This window comes from Cervus elaphus, chromosome 12 (assembly GCF_910594005.1).
Source record: "Cervus elaphus chromosome 12, mCerEla1.1, whole genome shotgun sequence".
Lineage (NCBI taxonomy): Eukaryota > Metazoa > Chordata > Mammalia > Artiodactyla > Cervidae > Cervus > Cervus elaphus.
The window spans coordinates 86,718,467-86,737,792 of NC_057826.1; the positions used below are offsets into that span (position 1 = coordinate 86,718,467).

Consider the following 19,326-nt stretch of genomic DNA (forward strand, 5'->3'; position numbering starts at 1 on the left):
TTTCGAGACCCTCCATTGCCATATACACATTTTCATCCAACTCTTGGGCTAAAGCTGGAAAACCAACCATCACCAGCACAAAAAGCACAAGGAACCCCAAGGATAAGCAGCAGCCCCTCCCACTGCCCTTCCCCACCCCACCAAGCTGAGAATAATCGGCACCCCAGGCCTGGGCTGAGACCAAGCCAGGAACGCTCACATGCTTCCCACCGAGGCTGCTTCACTCTTATGGAAGCAAGAAGGAATGAGAGCTTTCTCAGGAACCTTCAGGGGCACCAAAGACATATTTCAGAACCTACGTTCCATATGGTACTGCAAAGAGAGTCAGCACATGCCTGAAATACAGTGTATGGCATTTCTTAATCATCAAAATGAAAAGATGTTCAAGATAACAGGGGCATCAGCAAGGGACAAACATCCTAGGAGGGTTCTCCTAGAGTTTATTAAGACCAGGCCTTGGGGCTCTCATTATAGAGCTGAGGGCAGGTCTAGAGTCAGGAAGGAAGCAGAGAAGTTGCTGAGGGACACAAGGCAGGGACCAAAAGCAGAGCAACCATGAAGCAGGGAGACTCAGTCATGTTAGCCTTGGTCTCTGAACTGTCAGCTCCAGTGAGGATAAAGCAAAAGCTACAGTCTGCAGAAGGTGTACTCTGAGTCAGATAGTGTGGAAGAAGACTTACATCTTTTAATTAATCCTCACCACAACAAGGCAGGTATAATAATGCCCATTTTACAGATGAGGAAACTGAGAATCAGAAAGATAAAAAACTTTCCAAGGACACGATGAGAAAGTGACATCTATAAACAAATAATTATTGAGCACCTGCTGTGACTTTGGAGACACAATGGCAAACAAGACAACTGTCCACTTGGATTTTTGTGAAGAAGGGAGATATGAATCAACATCTCAGATTCCAAAATGCCCTGTGCCATGCTGCCTATTGGGGACAGAAAAGATTAGCAACCTTGAAGCCAGCCTCTCTCTCTTTGAAATTCTGGCCATCAGGATAGAAAGAGATCCCCAATCCCTATCCAGTAGACTCAACAAAGTACACTGGGGTGAGATGGCCTTGGTTCAAATTTTACTAATTCTACTTACCAGTTGCATGACCTTGATTAAGTTATTCCATTTCTCTGAGCCTCAGTTTCCTCACTTGTAAAATACAGATAATGTACCCAACTCAATAAGGTATTTGTAGAAATATATTATTAATTTGCTTAGGGTAGTCCTTAATATGATATATACCCAATAAATATTAGTTCATCAGTATTAATTTTGCTAACCCTGCTCTTATAGCAAGTTATAAACTCTCTGAAAGCCAGGACTCACCCACCTTCACTCATCTTCATAACCCCTGAACCGTGCACCTAGTACACAGCATGGCGTGTAATATATGGGGTTAAACTACATTAACCAGGCTTTACCCACATCGAAATCTTGGGATCAAGAAAACTGAGAGATGTGCTCCAGGTACAACCTTGGGACACCTGGTTGCTGCCACCTCTCTGAAGAGACAGGGACTTAGGAAGGAGGCCTGTCATTTTCTTGGTTAATCCAACTTCTACAGTCAGGTGTCCTAAAGGCCCCAGAGAGTGATCTGGATCCAGGGAGGAACAAGGAAGCAATCGGTCAGGTCACATCTCAGAGCCCCCAGCTTCCCAGGCCGCTCTTCAGAGGCGGACACCGCCACACACCATGTGCTCCATGCAGATGCTGATCTCGCCATCGCTGTAGAACGCCCCGTAGAAGCCCACGATGTAAGGCGAGTTGCACTCATGGAGGACCTGCAGCTCCCTTATGATCTGGTTCCGGATGGCAGGTTTGATCTCCAGGTGAATTAGCTGGGGAAAGAAAGGTGGAAGGACGAGAAGCTTTAAACATACATGGATGGATGGGGGGGTGGGTGGATGGGTGGAGAGATAGAAGTTTTCTTAAATGCTTAAGCTCTTAAAGGTAGGAAGAGAGGAAAACAGGCAAGTTTCAACATACGGGTTACTGGCCAACTAGAGTGCTGAGTGCCAACATACCAAGGCAGGTGTTGGCACTGGAGGAGCTGTACCCAGGGGAGGGATAGCTGTGCCTCTGCTCCCAGGAGCCAAGACTGAGGAAGAGGGGCCCTTTTGTTCCCAAGAACAAAAGGACCTGGGAAGCTGAGAGATGAGGGGAAGTGGCCTTAGAGACTTGGTTGATACCCAAGGGATGCAGAACCAGAAGAGTATGAGGAACTGGGTCTGCCAATCTAAGCTGCCCAAGAGACTTCCCCTTGACCTTAGGAGCCTGATGTGGTTGAGATTTAGCCAAGGCCTCAGGAGCCTCCTTATCTCCCCCACCCTCCATGTTGTCCCTTGTTTCAGCTGAGGAGACAGGTGAAAAAAACATGAAATGGTTACCGAATAAGGCTGAGCTTCTAAAAAGAGCTATGGGCAATGAGTGTCAGAAGACACGGAAGCAGCAGTTATCAGCATGGGCACTAGTGAAAGCTAGACAGGAGGTGGGCCTTGAAGATGCAAAGTGTTTGAAAAGATGGAAGGAACAGCATGAGCAGAAATATGTGGACAGAAATGAACATGGTGTGCTGCAAAACATGGAAGAGTCCAAATTTGCTGTCCAGAAAGAGGAGGACCCAGGGTCACCGGGGAGGGCAGTCCAGCTCAAGGACTGCATGCCAGGGTGGGGAGCCAAGATGCCGTACTGCAGGGAGATGAAGGGGAAGCACGGAGAAACGACATGAAGGCAGTGTTCTGTGTGTCCCTGGGGCTGGGTAAATGAAAGCAGCCGCTGCTCTTGATAAATGGCAAATGAGCATCTCAGCTTTCTTTCTAGAGCACCCAGAAAGCTAACAAAGGGTCTCTTGCTGTTATTTTCCAGTCTGGGGAGTCGGATAAATACACTAACACATCGTGAGTGTATTTATCTGTACTCTAATAGATAACACGAATCCAAACTTCAAACAGCACAAAAGGGTACTGAATGAAAAGTCAATTTTCTTTCCACCCTTGTCTCCAGGCCCCCAGGTCTTCAAAGAGATAATCCAATTACCAGTCTACCAAGGCAAGCTTGATTCAGTCCTTTTTTTTAAAGTGCCCTCACCTTTCTGGCCATAACGAGTCCGGACGGCTTGTGGGAGACCTTGAACACCACACCTCCATTGCCGGCACCCAGCTCACTGATCTTCTCAAAGTCATCATCCTTCAGTTCCCCCACCTTCTGCTTCTGGGTCAGAAAGGCCTCGAGGCGCTTCCGCTGCTGTTCATCGAGCTCCAGCTCCTCCAGCTTCTTCTGCAAGGCCTCCAGGTTGGTCCTGTCCCAAAGCGAGGCGCACAGGTCAACACTGGCATCAGAGAAGCCCACCCAAAGGAGCGCTCCTGCTGTGGAGAGCTCCAGCGCTGGGGCCAGAGCGCTGGCGGAGGCGGCTCGGGGGAGGGTCTCACCTGCTGTGGCTCCGCCCCCTTCACTCCGCCACCCCACGCGGCTCACCACAGACACACTTCCCATCTCAAGGCCTGGTCTCTCCTCGTTGGTAAAATAAGGGAATGAGTTCTCTCTCAATAGGCTCTGGGCCTACGAGAGGAACTACAGAATCTACTAAAATCCAGAGTGAGCCACCCTACTCTGCCTTAAAAACTCCAGTTTCAAAATTCCCACAAGTGCCGGTTTTACAACACCATAAACAAAATACAATCTGTTTCCTAAAACCACCAAACTGAAACCAAAGCACATCATCGAAACAGGCTCTAACCTGAATCACAACAGATACCCTCCTTCTCCATGTGATCAGATCAGGAACAAGGTGAATCAAAACAGAGCAAATGGGATATACCTAAAATTTTTATTTTTGCAACAAACATAAAAGTGCATATTCACCCACCTTAAAGTGGAGTAAAAATGTCAACAGAATAATCTCAATAAAACTTTAAGAATTGGATGACTTTCTCCAATTTTAATGCTCACCTAATGTGACAGTAATTTTTTTTTTTACTGACTTGGACTTACTGAGTCTTTCCACAGCTCTTAACCAGTATTCACAGGGAGAGAAAAAAGAAAACCACTTCGTTTGCAGTCATATTTCATCAGTTTATCTTATATTTAAATACACACATTACTTAATTACAATACCAGCTGTAACTGTACAAATGACTTGGGGAACAAATCATCTCTTGGTAAGCACATAATTCAACCAGTGGGTGCCAGAGTGAGCGGGGATGGCAGAGAGCAGCCTGCTAGTGTGTTTTACATAAAGAACTGAAAAGTACTCATTACCTCCTGGGAGCTTGTGAAGAGAAGGGTGGCAAGGAGAGCTTCTACTGTGTTTCATTTTTGTCTTTAGTCTAAACAAACAACACGGGTGACAAGACAGGCAGTCACTACGCATCAGAAAGTTGGTGACTCCCTCCCCTCAATATGCACACCATTTCTGAGCTTGAAGGGTAAGAGCAATCCCAAGCATCATCTTCCACTCTTCGTTCACATTATGTTCCAAACCTTAAGCAGGAGATGGAGACCCTATGCCTCCCCAGTGTATGGGAGGATCCAATACTGCCTTACAAATAATACAGTACACGGGGCCAAAGAGGACATGGGGCTGACTTTCCCAATCTTCCTCACTGGGTAACTCTGCAGGGAAAGAAGGCTGGTGCCATGAACTGAACTATGTCCCCTAAAAATTCGTAAGTTGAAACCTTAACCCCCAGTGTTTAGAGATAGGATTTTTAGGAGATAATTAAGGTTAAGTAAGGTCATATGGGTAGAGTCCTACTCAGATAGGACTGATAGTCTTGTAAGAGAGGTGGCCTTCCCCCTACACACTCCAAGGAAAGGCTGTGTGAAGATACAGCAAGACAGCAGTGTCTACAAGCCAAAAAGAGATGTCTCACCAAAACTCAACCGTGCTGGCAAGTCAACCAGTCCTCATCTTGGACTTCAAGCCTCCAGAACTAGGAGAAAAGTAATTCCTGTTGTGTAAGCCGCCCAGTCTATGGTATTTTGTGATGCAGCCCAAGCAGACTAACAGTTGGTCAATATCCTCATCCTAAAAGGCTCAGATCAGTCTCATGCTCCCCTCAGGCCCTCAGGTAGGGCGCCGGAACCATGGCTGATGGGAGAGCACAGCGCACACCCTCTTTCCTTTCTCTACGGCCTCTCCACAAAGGAGCCCATTGATGACAACATTTAGAAACACATGTCAAATGCAGACAGACCTCACAGCTAAAACTTGGAAGAGGTTACAGCTGCCTGGAGGGTAAGTAGTCAGGGAAATGCAGACTCAAAAAAGCTCTCTAGAACACACACACACAGGGACGTTCCTGGTGGTCCAGTGGTTGACTCTCTGCGCCTCCAATGCAGGGGACACAGGTTCAATCCCTGGCTGGGGAACTAAGATCCCATATGCCATACAGTGCAGCCAAAAAGAAAGAACATACACCCCCCCACACTGAGCATATATGAGGGAGAGAAGAAAGGGGGGCTAGATGAAAAGATAACCACTCTCCTTAATAACATCGTATTCTCTTTTAAGTGTTTTACACATACTAAGGCATTTAATCCACAACCCTACAATTACAACAGAGGGTGAACTCAAGCGCAGACAGGGGAAGTGACTCTTCCCAGGTTGCTTCTAGTAAGTGGCAGAGCCGGGATTCAAACCTGGGCAGAGAGGATCTAACCTGAATCATAATGCTGTACTACCTCTTCAGAAAGTTCCATGCTTTCAAGGGTGGTGACTTGCAAACATGGGTGAGATCCTAGGGTGGCGCACTTAACACCCCACGGCGCAATCAGACAAAACAAAATGGTATAAGAGTACTTTTGCCTCAGATGCCGTCCTGTGTCCCTTGTGTGTCAATCTGAACAGCTGCCTTGTGAGAAACACTGGCCACAAGAAACCACACCCATCTGGGGGCTGAGGAGGTGGATGGGGGGAAGGTGGGAGGGATGCTGACTCTGCAGGAATAAGGAATTCTCCCACTTCCAGGAGGAAAAACCAAATCTGGGCTTTGTGCCACCTTCCCCCCACCCTCCCTCCTGTGCTTCAGGATCCTTCCGCCTACTCCACCAGTTAAGGAACCAGCCTCTGATTTGTGCCTTCAGAGGGTGGAGCCAAGGAGAGAGGACACAAGGCAAGGACTACAAGCTATGGTGGCAAGACTTTCCTAACGACTCGGGGTGGATCAGTGTTACCAAATTAATGAGTCATAGTAATCAGAAATCCTGGATTCTTATCCCGAATTGGGCATCAACTAGCTGGGTGACCATGAACAAGTCATTTAACTTGACAGTCTGTTTTCTCTCCTATAAAATAGGGTAAGAAGATGCTTACTTCACCAGGACAGGATCAAAACAGAAAACTAATGGGACAAAACACAGGCATTTTGACATATTTCTACACAAATGTTGGGGCAGGTGGAAGTGGGTTGGAGGACAAGGAGAAGCCACAGCATCAACAGCAGGATCCAAATACTGCTGTCTTTTGTCCTTCCTGCAATTTAATTTCCTGTAATTTAAAAATTATTAAAAGCCTCTAAAAGTGTTCTAAAAACTGTTTCAGAGAATGAAAGACAAAAGATTTTATCTGAAGGTGAAAGGAAAATCCTGGCCACAAAACGACTTTCATGACTCATTAAAGAGAAATCAATCAATAAGATATCAGTATTCAGTATTGCTTCCTCTCATGCGGGGAGTAGATGATGTTCAACAGGGCTCATCTGTTCCCTCCCAAGGTGAAATGCTTCACACAAAGGAAATAGGAAGAGAGGGGCCCCTCACCTCCAACCACACCACAAATCTCCAACACTCAGAGGATGAGAACCAGCCTCTCTCACAATCTTCGGTTTTAACTGAAATCAGCAATATCAGGACTAGGGATTAAGAAAAGAACCTGGAGCCTAGCACAATACATCTCTGACACACCCGGCCCTCTTCAGGAACCAGCTGATAGCTCCAACCCCCAGCATGCACATTGCCTACCGCAGAAAGGGAACAACACACGGCAACGTGAATTCTGCACCAGGGCTATCAGTAAACACGAGTTCATCCAGATACAACAGCGCAGGCTTGAAATGGGAACACAGAAGAAAAACAAGGAACTTGGAGAGAAACATGGGTTGTCATTCATGTTCTGAAAACACCAGGAAGGCACAATGAAGTGGGTGGGGAAAGGACATCCTACAGAACATCTCCTTCCCTCTCAACTCACCCATCTGCTAAGCCTAATTACACTGCCACAGCTGGAATCTTTCATTCCTGGCTCAATGTTCACATCAAGAAGCAGTATACAATGCAGCAGAGGGAGAGACCTGAAAGACCACCTTATCCAGCCTATTTCACAAGTGAGGAAATGGAGGTCCAAAGAGGACAAAGTCCCACAGCTTATGCATGGCAGGTCTCCCAACTCCTAAAACAGAGTTCCTACCAAGGCCCCACACTGCCACCTTCAACTTTGACGGTCACTGCAATGGGAGGCTGACCCGAAAGGTGGAGGGAGTCGATGTCCAGACCAAAGAATGGGGTCATTGGACTGACACACACCAAACAGAAATGGGCCACAAATGCATGTCAAACACCAGCCAGCTGTCTGTCACCAGCCTGAGCACGGCGGCGGCAGGTGGCAGGCCCCACCTCCACCAGGAGGAAGCACAGAGGGAAGAGGGGGGGTGACCCCCACTCCCTGTGCTGGAAGGAGAGGAGGAGTCCCAGTGCAGGTGGGTGTCCTCACCAGAGAGCCCAAGGAGTTGTGAACCTCTCCCTCTCCTGTGGAATTTGGCCAGTAGGGCAGGAAAGAAAGAGGGAAAGAAAGGCAGAAAGGGAACAGCTCCCAGAGACTAAGGATGCGCCCCTGACCTACATCCTATGCACTTGCCATCCGAGAGATCTTGGGAGTTGCCTCCTTTTCTGGTATCCTTGGTTTCCACACCCAAAAATAAAAAAAAAGGATATGGGGAGTAGGTTGGGGAGAGTGGTCTACATGTCTCAAAGGAAGTCTGTCAACATGACAGCCAGCTGAGGAGCTGCAGAATAAGGCTGAGGGTGTATTCGGATTGAGGGGCTGAGGAGCTTCCACCGGGGAGGTGAAGGGAAAGGGGAAATGTGAGGGGAAAAGGGCAGAACTGGCATCAGGGGTCCCTACATAGTCAAACCACGGACAGCAGGAGATGCAAGGAGTTACAAAGGTAAGAAGAGAGAAAAAGGGGCCTGACCGAGGAAGGCCAAAGGGCCAAACGCACAGCTTACCAACCTCCAGACTCCAACCTGGACTAACCCGTCTACTAGTGTGGCCCACCCGTGTGTGCCAGCCACAGCCAGCCCCAGACAACACGGTGGAGAGAAGCTTATGGCCTCCCACCTGCACCCTGCAGGCCACTCTGGGAAGGGCTGGTTAACCAACGAGGGAATAAAATTCTAGGATTATGTATATAGGCTCTGTGCAAGGGGCCAGATACAAAAGAATTCATACTATGTCATTTCATCTATATAGAATTCAAAACTAAACCATGCTGTTATAAGGTTAAACAGTGATGCAAACTGTAATACAGAATGGATAAACAACAAGGTCCTACTGTATAGCACAGGGAACTATATTCAATATCCTATGATAAACCATAGGTGAAAAGAATATGAAAAAGAAGATATATATATAACTGAATCACTTTGCTGTATAGAAGAAACTAACATAACATTGTAAATCAACTATACTTCAATTTCTTAAAAATCCAAAAACAAAAACAAATAAAGTTAAAAAGTGATTACCCTTTGGTGTGGGAAGGTAGTGACATATGATGGTTAATTCCATGTGTCAGCATTGCTGGGCCTCAGTGCCAATGTATTTCATCAAACATTATTCTGGATGTTTCTGGGTTTTTTGGGGGGGATGGGGGGGGAAATGAGATGAACATTTAAACTGGTAGACTTTTAGTAAAGCAGATTACCTTCCATAATGTGAATGGGCCTTACCAGCAGTAGAAGAAGAATTCTTCCAGCGGACTGCATTTGGACTCAAAGTGCAACTCTTTCATGGGTCTCCAGCCTGCCAGCCTACCCTGAAGCTTCTGGCCTTAACAGGCTTTCACAATCACATAAGCGAATTCCTTTAAAAGTTCCAGTCAGTTCTGTCTCCTCTCTCTTTCTCAATCTCAGTATCTCTTGATAATCAGATCAATCTGTCTTGGAAGCTCTGCTCTGATTTCCTTTTACTCTTTTTTCTCCTCTTTGTGTTTCAGCTTGGATAGCTTTTATGAACCCTTCTTTTAGGTCACTGATTCTTTCCTCAGTCTGTCCAGTTTGCCAGTAAGCCTGTTGACCTTTGATGTCATATTATATGAAATTTCTATCATTTCTACTTGAATCTATTTTTAGTTTCCATCTCTTCTGAAATCCCTCTTTTGCTCATGTATGTTTTGTACCTTTAAGATACTAATCATGATTATTTTAAAGCCCTTGACTGATAAACTCAACATCTGGTCATCTCTAAGTCTGGTTCTGTTGATTACCCTCTCTCTTGATAATAACTGTTCTTTCCTCGCTTGATTTTTGTGTCTCGTAATTTTTTTTATTAAACATTAGACATTATGGCAGGACAGAGACTGAGGTAATTATCAGACATGTGGTTATCAGTAGTTGTGGTACATGGGTATAACTGGCTTGCTGCATGTGGAATCTTCCTGGACCAGTGATTGAACCTGTATCCCCTGCATTAGCAGGGAGATTCTTAATCACTGGGCCACCAGGGAAGTCCTGCATAGGATTTTTTATTTTCTACGTTCCTACTCCTCCCTCAGCTCAGAGCAGTCCCTTAATCTTAATGCCTGGGCACAGAATGGGGTCGCTCTCCTTGCTCTGGGCTCTCTTCCAGGAGCAGACTGCAATGTAGAGTGCTAGGCTTGTGGGAAGAATAAGGAAATTCTCTCTTGTCTAGCTTTAGCCTTAAGTAGGCCTTGTGAACATATACATCCCCTCCTCTCCACGGCAGCCAAACTCTACCATGTATCTGTGACAATTCTTGGGTAGGAAAAAGCTTTCCACACATCCCCAGCAACAGGAGACCTTTGCAGACCTCTGCTTGCTGGTGCTGAGCCTAACTTTGGGCTTACATCCTTAAGCAACCATGAGAAGCCATGTTCCAGTGCAGCCATTCTCTTGCATAGTTCATAATGTGCTTCCCTGAATTGAAGAGAAGCATTTTTTTCTTTTTCCTTGATGCTGGCTCAGTTTGCTGACAGATGTGCAGGTAAGAAAAACCTCAAAGTCATTGTTGTTGAAAGGAGCCCCCAGACCCACTCCAGGGCCAGAAATAAATACAGGAAATCTGCTGTTTCTGCATCAGCAAAGAGCTGGTCTTTCTCAGTGGCATGTGAAACTAGAAAGGAGAAAAACATGCATGTGGCTGCCAGACTCTCTGTGCTTGGGAAACAGGTGTGAAGGCTTTGGGAGTCAGAAGACCTGAGTTCAACTCTTAATAGCGACTTGGTCTATGAACTTGTGCAAGACATTTTCCCTCAGTTTTTCTCAGGTAAAGTATGGGAGTTAAGCTAAGTGGTGTTTAAAGTCCTTTCTAGGGCTAAAATTCTCTAATCCTAGTATCAGATTCTTCCTGTAGTATTTTACGGATAGAACTCTGCAGCTAAGTACCAAGGGCACAGATGTCTGTGAGCACAGAGGTTGACTTCCGTGTTATACGATTAGAGACTCTAGTCATTACTTCTTGTCCACAAAAAAACCCAATGACAGTTATCCCATCCTTGTTGCTTTTTCCTTTGATACTGAATCAGTTGTTTCATCTCCCCAGGTCTTCTATAAGAATGCATGCCATTTGACACTACAAGGCCCTTAGTGAATAGTGAAAGGAATACAGACAACAAAGGGCAAATTAAGACAATGATGTGATGGTAAATAAAAGGTGATTTCAGAGATTATGTGAAAGTGCAATATAAAAAAAAAGTGCTGGGATCACCAAAAGTGATAAACAAATATTTAATATTGCTATGGTATTGTCAGTAATTGTTGGTTAATAACATGTGATTTGATAGTACCTACTACTGATTTATTGCATACCTGCTGTATGCCAAGTATTCTGCTAAATATGGATGAGCACCTACATTCTTACCACCACCATGGCACAATAACCACTGTTAGCCCCATTTTACTGATGAAATCCCTGCATTTTCATGTTTTCATGCAATAAATAATAACGTAGAAAAAATGCACAATGTTGTTAAATACTACCTTTATTGCCTTTACTGGTTCACCACCACTTCCATAAAAGACTTTAAAGCAAAGACTATCCTTCAGGTTCCCTAATCCTCACAAAGAGCCTAGGACACGGCGCTGTGGTTCAGAATATGCTGAGTAATCAGGGTAATTTTTATAGGATTCTAGAACAACATATAAAATTTAGATAGCAAAAAAGGAGAAAAGGCATTCCAGTAGGGTCTACAATATAGACTATGGTACAGAACTGGGAGTAAGAATATTAAGAGCAAAGAACACTGGGAGAATAAAGTTTAAAAGTAAAAAAATCAGAAAATGACCCTCGAGACAGATGTTTATCTTTAATTTCACTTTAAATCAAATAGCTTCCAAGCCAATAAACAAATATTTTTAAAAGTCAAGAGAATGAGTCTAACTAAAAGAAATAAATAATAATCACATATTCCTATCCTTCAAAAAAAACAACCCAACTTCATCCTTGGAATCAAACTACCTTCTGAAATCATATAAAGAACCTTCCCGTGGCATGTTTCTACAGACAGGCATGCTGAAAAACACACACATACACACACTCACAGGAACCTCTGGAGTGACAGGATCACCCACTCACACACTCTTCTTAAACACTGAACAACATCCTGAATCAGACAGGGCGTGTCAAATTGCTGCTTAAAAGAACTGACAGCCTATGGTTCCTTCTGCCCCAGTGGACAAAATGTGTTTCATATTAGCCACACGTGAGTTAATTTCCGAAGGACCAGTCTTCTGTAGTGGTATGAAAAGGAAAGAAAAAAGTGATCGAGTTTGGAGGGAGAGAAAAAAGATCCTAAGACAGAGGACAAAAAGGTATGCATCACCTTTACTTAACTGGGACAAAAGAGGAATATAACAGTCTGACAGAGAATGAACATTTAGATGCAGTTAAGAGATGAGCTCCTAAATGCTAGTCATGGTATACTCATTAACTCACCTAATCCTCACAACAACATTTAAAAATGGGTACGTTGTTCCTGTTTTACAGACATGGAAATGGAGGCCAGAAGTAGTTAAGTGACTTAACCAAAGCTGGGGTTGGAATTCCAAAGTTCGATTTTTCCCCCACACCAGCTAAAGAGCTCATGTCCTTCAAACAAATCTCTCACTTAGCTCACCCTAACACCAGGTATTTACCCATTAGTGACTCTGAAGTAAGAAGTGTGTTCAGCTAAGAGGTACAATCCCTGAGAGGACAGCAGATTAAATCTACCCAAAAAGAAACTTCTTTCAGAGGAACACCCAAAGCTGACACAATTTGACTGGGGAGGGAAGGGAGGCGATAGGACACTGACCAGGTGTCCACATGGGATGACCAGTAAACATTCTGGTGGCCCTAAGAGAGCCGGCGGACGAGGGGCAGAGAGTGTTGAAAGAAAGCACCAAGGACAGCCTAGGTAGAAAATTCAATAAAACCGGTGGTCACCATCAGAAAAACAAAGGCAGCGCTGAGTCTGGTGGTAGCCACCGAATGGGACTCAAAAGGACAAACTGGTGAAAGTGGCCTTATTACAGTGCTGCATGTGATTCCACCCATTGAGGAGCCTGACGGACTACAGTCCATGAGGTCGCAAGGGACTCAGACATGACTTAGCGACTAAACAATTCCCTGTTCTAGAGAAAGACATTTTAGCAACTCCCTGCATGATAATGGCCCATGTTGTTCTGTGAATGACAGGTGCAGGTTGCTCTTCAAGGAGAAAGGATCCAACATGACCACAATCTTAGACCTCATAACCCAAAATGGTGAGGACAGCTGAGTCCCCGGGGCAAAAAAGAAAAATCAATAGCTAGTGCCCAGAAGCAGGAAGATGTGGTCAAAAAAAAAAACACAATACTCAAAATACATCTCCAATTCTAGTTCATGTTGAGAAATTTTCATTTCTCCAGACCCGTTTCGCCCCTTAAATACACAAACAACATATTTGTTACAGCAACATCCTTCTCCTTACTCGAAGTACACACAGGAGAGGTCAGCAAACCTCACCTATGAGCACATACCACCTCTGAGGGAAATCTCACTGCCTCAGTCCCTCTAGCGATCTCAGGACCAGGGCTAGAAGGCCATACATGTGCTCATGGAGGCATTCAACTTCCTAAACTACTAGTCAGGCTCTCCACTGAAGAGCAACTGGCCTGGCAGAGTCAAAACCTAGCTGGCAGAAGTAACATCACAGACCAGAGAGAATGAAATTTAATGAAAACCCAAACTGACAGTGTTCGCTTCTGTCTTCTGAAAGGAGGTGAAGGGTGGGGAAATAAGTGTGCTTGTAACAAATTCCCTCAGAGTGAGGATACCTGAGGACTGGAAGGCTGGCCTGTAGCTGAGAAGGGCCCGCTCCTGAGCTCTGGCATAGGCGGAAGCAGGCCCGAGCAGCACACAGGGGTGGAGCTGGAGAGATGGAATGTATTGCAGAATAAAATGGGAGAGACTTCTATAGGGAGCAGCCGTGAGGCAGCAGAAGAGGAAGAAAAGGACGCACCATGGCAGAGCGGCAAAGGTCATTCAAACCTAAGACCACCAGAGTTTATGCTGTCTTTATCGCTACAATACATTCTCCCCACCCCATACCTTTAGTCTACTCTGCCATGCGCACACACAGCCTTGTGTATATTTTGTTCTTACTACTGTTTCATGGAAACCAACGAAAGAAGGCCAAATTCCAACACATTCCAACCAACTCTGTGTTGGTTCAACACAGAGCAAAAAGAAGAGAAAAACCACAGAAAGGGAAACGTGGTCCCAAAGAAACAGAAGTGACCACGAGAATCTCCAGGACTGCCCCGATCTAGGGGAGGGCAGTGTGTAAGGAGTGGGAGTAGATATCTAGGGTACAGCTGCGCTGTCTATAGCTGTGAAAACGCAACACAGATTCATTATGGAGCATCCACGGTGTGACAGGCACTATCTGTGCTAGAGGTTAGGGAGGTACAGATGTGGGAGACAATGTCCTGCCCTCACCAGGCTCTGAGTGCATGTGTGTGTGTGTGTGTGTGTGTAGAGAGAGACGACAGAGAGACGGATATCACAGTGCAAGCCAAACACTGGGAAGGGCACTAACAAGTCCAGCAACGACTACAGGGTACGGGAAACCATAATGCTGAAAGTGAGGTGGGCACAGGGAGGCTTGGGAACAGGAAAAAGACAACTCCATCTAAGATGGGGAAGCGAAAGTAAAGGTCAGAAAGTGTAACGCCCACTGAAGACAGAACTGAAGGCTATCAGTTTCTGCAGCAGAGGAAAAAGCACTCCATCCAGGCTCGGGCATCAGCATCAACAAAAGAGGGCTGAAAGTTACAAGCCGTTCCAAGTGATCAGAGAGCAGGTGCACCCAGGAGAGAGCCCAGACGAGGCTGGACGCTGAGCTGGGACAAGATTGTGAACGACACAGTATATCACGCTAAGGGACTAGGTTTGGGAGAAAATGGGGAGATGCTGGTCAAAGGCTACAGACTTGTGGTTAGAAGACGAACAGGTTCTGCATATCTAATGCACAGTGCAGTGGTTCTAGTCAACAATACTATATTATATATTTCAAAATTGCTAAGAGACTAGATCTTAAATGTTCTCACCACACATACACACAAAAAGAAATGATAATTATGTGACATGACAGAGGTGTTCACTAATGCCTGGTGGTAATCATGCTGCAATACATAACATACCAAATCAGTACAATGTATACCTTAAACTTGTTATAGGTCAATTATATCTCAATAAAAAATAAAAACTCTTAAGTCAAAAAATTTTTTAAAAGTGGCCCTAGCACACCAGCCTAAAATGCCTCAGGATGTTGTTTATGGTTTAGCAATAAACAGCAGCCTGGCATCTTAGTTTCTTAAAATGCCATCAGAATACCTGTTTTACTGTTTAAACATTTAAAATACATTCAAGATATCACAATTTGACCAGAATGCAGTTTAACTATGCACTCTTGGGGTCAAATAACAAATAATGCACTCATGCAAAGCAGACATTTAGAGAAATAAAGAATTCTAGTTTGACGAAACGATCGACAAGGGGTTAATATATAAAATATACAAACATCTCATATGACTCAACATCAAAAAAACAACAACCCAATCAAAAGACGGGCAGAAGACCTAAACAGACATTTACTGAAAGAAGACACAGAAATGGCTAAAAGGCACATGAAGAGATGCTCTATATCACTAATAGTTGAAGAAATGCAGATCAAAACCACAATGAGACATCACCTCACACTGGTCAGAATATCTATGAATAAAAGTCTATAAATAATAAATGCTGGAGAGGCTGTGGAGAAAAGGGAACCCCACTACACCACTGGTGGGAACAGAAACCGGTGCAGCCACTATGGAAAACAGTATGGAGATTGCTTAAAAACAAAAAATGAAGCTACCATATGATCCAGCAATTCCACTTCTGGGTATACATCTGGAAAAAATAAAACTCTAATTTGAAAAGATACACGCACTCCAATGTTCATAGCAGCACTACTCATAATAGCCAAGACAAGGAAGCAACCCAAGTGCCCATCAACAGGCGACTGGCTTAAGAACATGTGGTACATGTACATAGTGGACTACTACTCAACCATAAAACAGAATGAAACACTGCCATGTGCAGCAATACGGATGGTCCTAGAGAATATAATTCTTAGTGAAACAAATCAGACCAGAGGAAGACAAATATTATATGATATCACTTATAGGTGGAATCTAAAAAATTATACAAATGAATCTATATACAAAACAGAAATTGATTCACAGATATAGAGCAAGGGGGACAAATTAGGAGAGATGAACAGAAATACATAAAATAGAAAAGCAACAGGGCTTATTATACACAGCACAGGAAATTATACCCAGTATCTTGTAAAAACTTATAATGGAATATAACTGTCAAAAAAACAAATCACTGCACTGTATACTTGAAACTAACACAATATTGTAAGTCAACTATACATCAACCTAAAAGAAATCTAGTTCGCAATCATAACAGAAATAGAGTCAAGAACTGCACAACTCAGAAGATACTGGTTTCCTTGAGAGTATGTAGAAACCTGAAGTCTAAAAACAGCTGAGTTCAACTTTCCAACTCCTTGGAAGCCCACTGGGGAATTCTCTTTTAGATAATTAACCCTCGTTATCTGTTCCAATGACTGGCTCAAAGAAGCCTTTGATAGTACAGTCAAATCGAGTCCATCATGCATACCAGCTCATTTTAAGGACAGAAACGTTTCTCTCTTGTCAAACCATAGTCCTGGAGCCAATTCCTAAACCCAACACTGATTCACATTATTGCTATCTATGCAATACATTAATAAATGATAGTTGCTTTTCCAGCTATGCTTGAAGCTCACCAAATTCAGTTTGGCTATCTCATTTCATAAATGCATTACTGAATCCCTGAGGGCTTTTTTATTTGCAGAATTGCACTCTCTGTCAATAATTTACCTCCAATGTAACCATAGTCTCAGCAAAAGACCAAGATTGTAGAAATAACCCTGAACTTGAAATCAAGAGGTCTATAGCCTCTATCAACTCTGCTGGTAACTGATCATCTAACCTTGACCAAGCTCTCTCACATGCATTAAATGGAAGCATACTCTTTTCCTGTGTTACAAAAGACTGTTACGAATACAGTGAGAATGTGCTCTGAAACAAAACAGCTAGCCACATTAACGAGATGCTTTTCTAAAATAAACAAGAATACCTTTCCTCTAACTTATTCTTGGTTACAAAAAGAGTGTGATTGTGGATGACACCTCATATTAATTGTGAATCCTCAAAGAGCATTAAAGAATACATGAATGACCAAGAACAGAAAACAAAATCTACTAAGACAGTACTCCACTGCACATTCAGTCAGTTCAGTCGCTAGTCGTGTCTGACTCTTTGCAACCCCATGGACTGCAGCATGCCAGGCCTCCCTGTCCTTCACCATCTCCGGGAGCTTGCTCAAACTCATGTCCATCAAGACAGTGATGCCATCCAACCATCTCATTCTCTGTTGTCCCCTTTTCCTCCCACCTTCAATCTTTCCCAGCATCAGGGTCTTTTCTAATGAGTCCGTTCTTCACATCAAGTGGCCCAAGTATTGGAGTTTCAGCTTCAGCATCAGTCCTTCCAGTGAACACCCAGGACTGATCTCCTTCAGGATGGACTGGCTGGATCTCCTTGCAGTCCCAGGGACTCTCAAGAGTCTTTTCCAACACCACAGTTCAAAAGCATCAATTCTTCGGCACTCAGCTTTCTTTATAGTCCAACTCTCACATCCATACATGACCACTGGAAAAACCAAAGCTTTGACTAGACGGACCTTTGTTGGCAAAGTAATGTCTCTGCTTTTTAATATGCTGTCTAGGTTTGTCATAGCCTGTCTTCCAAAGAGCAAACATCTTTTAATTTCATGGCTGCAGTCACCATCTGCAGTGATTCCAGAGCCCAAGAAAATAAAGTCTGTCACTATTTCCATTGCTTCCCCATCTATTTGCCATGAAGTGATGGGACCGGATGCCATGATCTTAGTTTTTTGAATGTTGAGTTTTAAGCCAGCTTTTTTACTCTCCTCTTTCACTTTCATCAAAAGGCTCTTCAGTTCCTCTTCGCTTTCTGCCATTAGGGTGGTGTCATCTGCATATCTGAGGTTACTGATATTTCTCCCAACAGTCTTGATTCCAGCTTGTGCTTCATTCAGCCTGGAGTTTCACATGATGTACTCTGCATATATGTTAAATAAGCAGGGTGACAATATACAGCCTTGATGTACTGCTTTCCCAATTTGGAATCAGTCTGTTGTTCCATGTCCGGTTCTAACTGTTGCTTCTTGACCTGCGTACAGATTTCTCAGGAGGCAGGTCAGGTGGTCTGGTATTCCCATCTCTTGAAGAATTTTCCACAGTTTGTCATGATCCACACAGTGAAAGGCTATGGCATAGTCAATAAAGCAGATGTTTTTCTGGAACTCTCTTGCTTTTTCAATTATCCAATGGATATTTCATCTCTGGTTCCTCTGCCTTTTCTAAATCCAGCTTGAACATCTGGAAGTTCTTGGTTCACATACTGTTGAAGCCTCGCTTGGAGAATTTTGAGAATGAATGACCAAGATTAAAAACAAAATCTAAAAAAAAAAAAAAAACACCCCAAAAAACCAAAATCTACAAGACAGTACTCCACTGCATATTAAACTTGGTTATTAGATGCAGAGAAAAACAAGACAGCAAAACCAGCCTTACGAAGCATTCTTTGGACCTTGGTTGCTTTGGGTTAAAATTCTGCAGTTTCTGCCTGGCGTTCAAAAGAGAAGCATGCTCTTACTGCAGCAGATAAAAAAGATTTGCCCACCAGGCTCTTCCTCTACACTTCTCCCCACCCACTTCCTTTTCTTCCAAAGGAGAAAGGCTCTCATTTACTCACTGGTTTGCCACATCCTGCCTCAGAAGCTACTTCCTAGGAGCTGCCTGGGCTATTCTAAGAGGAGTTTTAACTCCTAAGGCCCTCAGGCCCTAAGATAATTTATGGCATCCCTGCCCACCATCTATCATTTACAGTCTAGTAACTAGACTCTACTTGATCAGATAATTAATATCCCCAACTTTTCTTCATACTGGTTTGGGACTAAGCACTTTACCTACCACAGAGTCAGGCAGGGGCCGTATCTCCTGGCCCTGTCTGGGGGCTCCAACTAGCCCAGCTTTGCTTAATAGTAAAAAAGAACAAAGAGTAGAAATGATTCAAGCATAAGTATCAAGATACTCAATGCACATAACAGTGCATTTGATATCAGAGAAAACCCATTGGAGCCAACCTCCTGTCCCACATGACCTTGGTAAGCTAACACTGACATTCATGCATGCATTTCATGTTTAGAGACTGCCTACTATACATGAGGCCTGGGCTAAAGATGGGGCATCAAGACTGAAGTCCTTTTCTCCAGAAGTTCACAGGGCAGGTGGTGAAACACAACATATGCATGTGCAGATCACCACACACACCCCCAAGAGATCTGTCTCCTGAGTAGTTCATGGACAGTTCCACTGGAGCTTTTCCAAGGGAGACCATGCAAAGGTTCATGGTCAAGATAATTTCTGACATCAAATTTCCAGGAG

The 19,326-nt window shown here is 44.1% G+C and overlaps 1 protein-coding gene across 2 annotated transcripts in view; it reads right to left on the reverse strand.

The window, feature by feature from the left end:
* MAP2K1 (mitogen-activated protein kinase kinase 1) overlaps nt 1-19,326 on the reverse strand; it is a 75,533-nt gene that overhangs the window by 33,729 nt on the left and 22,478 nt on the right. For both annotated transcript variants that reach the window (XM_043919850.1, XM_043919851.1), the window contains exons 2-3: nt 3,092-3,302; nt 1,696-1,842 (exon numbers count right to left, since the gene is read on the reverse strand). In XM_043919850.1, coding sequence (XP_043775785.1) covers nt 1,696-1,842; nt 3,092-3,302 — 358 coding nt within the window. The remainder of the gene's footprint in view (nt 1-1,695; nt 1,843-3,091; nt 3,303-19,326) is intronic.